Source organism: Mastomys coucha, unplaced genomic scaffold, assembly GCF_008632895.1.
Source record: "Mastomys coucha isolate ucsf_1 unplaced genomic scaffold, UCSF_Mcou_1 pScaffold22, whole genome shotgun sequence".
NCBI classification, from domain to species: Eukaryota; Metazoa; Chordata; class Mammalia; order Rodentia; family Muridae; genus Mastomys; species Mastomys coucha.
Genome location: NW_022196905.1, coordinates 261778587 through 261780869, shown reverse-complemented (window position 1 = coordinate 261780869; position 2283 = coordinate 261778587). Strand labels below are relative to the sequence as shown.

Below are 2283 nucleotides of genomic sequence, written 5' to 3'. Positions count from 1 at the left end.
CTCGAACTCAGAAATCCACCTGCCTCTGCCTCTCAAGTGCTGGGATTAAAGGTGTGTGCCACCACTGCTTGCGATCATCTGGCCTTTCAAACAGACATTCTGATTCACTTAGAAGCCAGTAGGTAAGAGGCTCCTGCCACCAAGCCTGACAATTAATACCTGAGTTTAATACCTCGGACCAACATAGTGGAAATGGTTCTCTGACCTCCTCCTCCTGTGCAACACACACAAACAGACAAAAACACAATAATAAGTAAATATGCACATGGGAGAAACAGACAGACAGATAGGGGTGAAGAGGATGGGAGAAGGCATGCTCACTAGACTTGGGAGATGGACCAAAGGAAAAATAGGAGGTGAGCTGACTAAGGTCAATGAGGAAGGATAGGCCTCCATTCTTCATGTTTACACACTTCTTAAGTTCCATGTGCTACCCTATAAACCATCCGTCCAGAAGGCAAATGCTTAGACAGAGCTATATTCTTACTTCTTTTCTGGGTAAGGCTCAAAGGACTCATCCGAGGACTGTGGGGTTTGTTTCTTATCATTCTCATCTTCGCTCAGGAAATCTCTAGGAAAGACAAGAGAGCTTTCAGCAAAGTACTGACCTGAGTGGAGCAAACCCAACATGGCCTCCTGTCTTCAGGCGCTACAGACCCATAGTCCGTGCGTCACTTCTGAACATGTCCTAAGAAATCTAAAATCCCCAACTCCTCAGTCTATTCCCTAACAGGAAGGGCAAGCCACTCACTGAAACCAAACCAGCTAGCAATCCTCCTCCCTGTAAGCTACTCTTTTGGAAGACCAGGACCCCAAACTCTAAAAGAGCTTATTTATTTACAGCAGGGGAAAAATGTGAAGATTTAAAAGCAGATTCAGAAAGTGACTGTATCACCCATCAACTGTGAACACAGGCACACTCTTAGCCATCTCAAAGTTCACAATGACCTTCCCTCTAAAACATGAATCACTGGCCTCTGGAAAAGAAGCAAACAGCCCATCTAGCAAGCCCACAGTGTTCCCCACAGACCACCAGCTATCTGGATGGGGTAAGGCTACAGGCAGTCTAAGAGCCCAGCCATACAGCTGGTCCTCACAGTTGTGGGGCAAGCACCCCTGAGTGGTTCTCTGCCCAAAGCTGAGACCCACTGACCCCTTCCAAGAGAGGCCTGTCCTCTCCTCACCCTACACAGAGCTTCTGCTCTGTCTCAACATCACTACCCCAAAGTGCCTGGATCCAGCATCCTCCGATCTAGTGATGCTAGAGCTAGTACAAAACTAAGGCCTTTAAAGAAGCAGCACACAGTTAACAGCAAAGGACCAATCCTGGGGCAGTGTAAATGAGGCAATCCAGACTGTTGTGGGTCAGAACACAACAGTACTTCCCCTGCAGCATGCTTCCTCTGAGTGCCTCTGCAACCAGTAAGCCACGTCAGGAGCCAGAGGTCTCAGAACAACCCTGGCCACTCCTTTCCTCCCCACCTCTGAGAAGGAGGGATAGCAAACATGCCACAAGGGTAGCAGCTCTAGAGAAGCTGAGCCTGGTTTGGAAGGAGAGATTTTAGGCTTTTAAACCCACTCTTCTCTCACCCCTCAGAAAGGTCACTGAACTCGTCTTTTACCCGATCATCCGAGGTTGACGATGGAACCTGCGTCTCACCCAGTTGCCCTGGGAAACAAAGAACAGGCTCTGGTTACCAACAATGGTCACTGAAAAGGCCTTACCTGTAAGGAGGTAATGCCTCCTGTCTAAGAACACACCTTCCTTACTGGGGCCAGGAGGCCTATGGCCTCAACTTCCTCTGATCTCATCCCTGAAACTCACTCTGACAGTCTCTATCCAAATTCTGCTCAGATTCAGGTCATTGTGAGAATGGCCCACTCTGCATAGTTTACAACATTTTAAAAGATAGTGTTATCAAAAGAGCTATACAAATACTTTATAAAGCCAGGAATTCTAAAGTCTATGGCATCATCCTAGGGCCTTGCCTGGAAGCCATCTATAGCTGAACCACAGGGATACCTACATCTTTAATGTTTAAGAAAATTTTATTCTGTGTATGACTGTTTTGCCTGTGTACATGCCTGGTGCTGGCAGAGGCCAGAAGAGAGCCTTGGATCCTCTGGAACTGGAGTTATAGATGATGATGAGCTACCATGTGGCTCCTGGGAATTGAACCAAGGTCTTTTGCAAGGGCAACAAGTATTCTTAACTGCTGAGCCATATCTTCAATCTTCCTCCCTTTTTCTTTTTCTTTCTTTCTTTTTTTTTTTTTTTTTTTT

At 46.7% G+C, this 2283-nt stretch overlaps 1 protein-coding gene across 9 annotated transcripts in view; it reads right to left on the bottom strand.

Moving 5' to 3' along the window:
• The window catches only part of Znf276 (zinc finger protein 276), a 16041-nt gene that overhangs the window by 10392 nt on the left and 3366 nt on the right, over positions 1-2283 (bottom strand). For all 9 annotated transcript variants that reach the window (XR_004110365.1, XR_004110368.1, XR_004110366.1 and 6 more), the window contains 2 exons: positions 1591-1669; positions 488-571 (listed from right to left, as the gene is read on the bottom strand). Coding sequence is in view for 6 of the 9 variants with exons in the window: in XM_031341731.1 (XP_031197591.1) it covers positions 488-571; positions 1591-1669 (163 nt within the window). In the remaining 3 variants the exon portion in view is untranslated. The remainder of the gene's footprint in view (positions 1-487; positions 572-1590; positions 1670-2283) is intronic.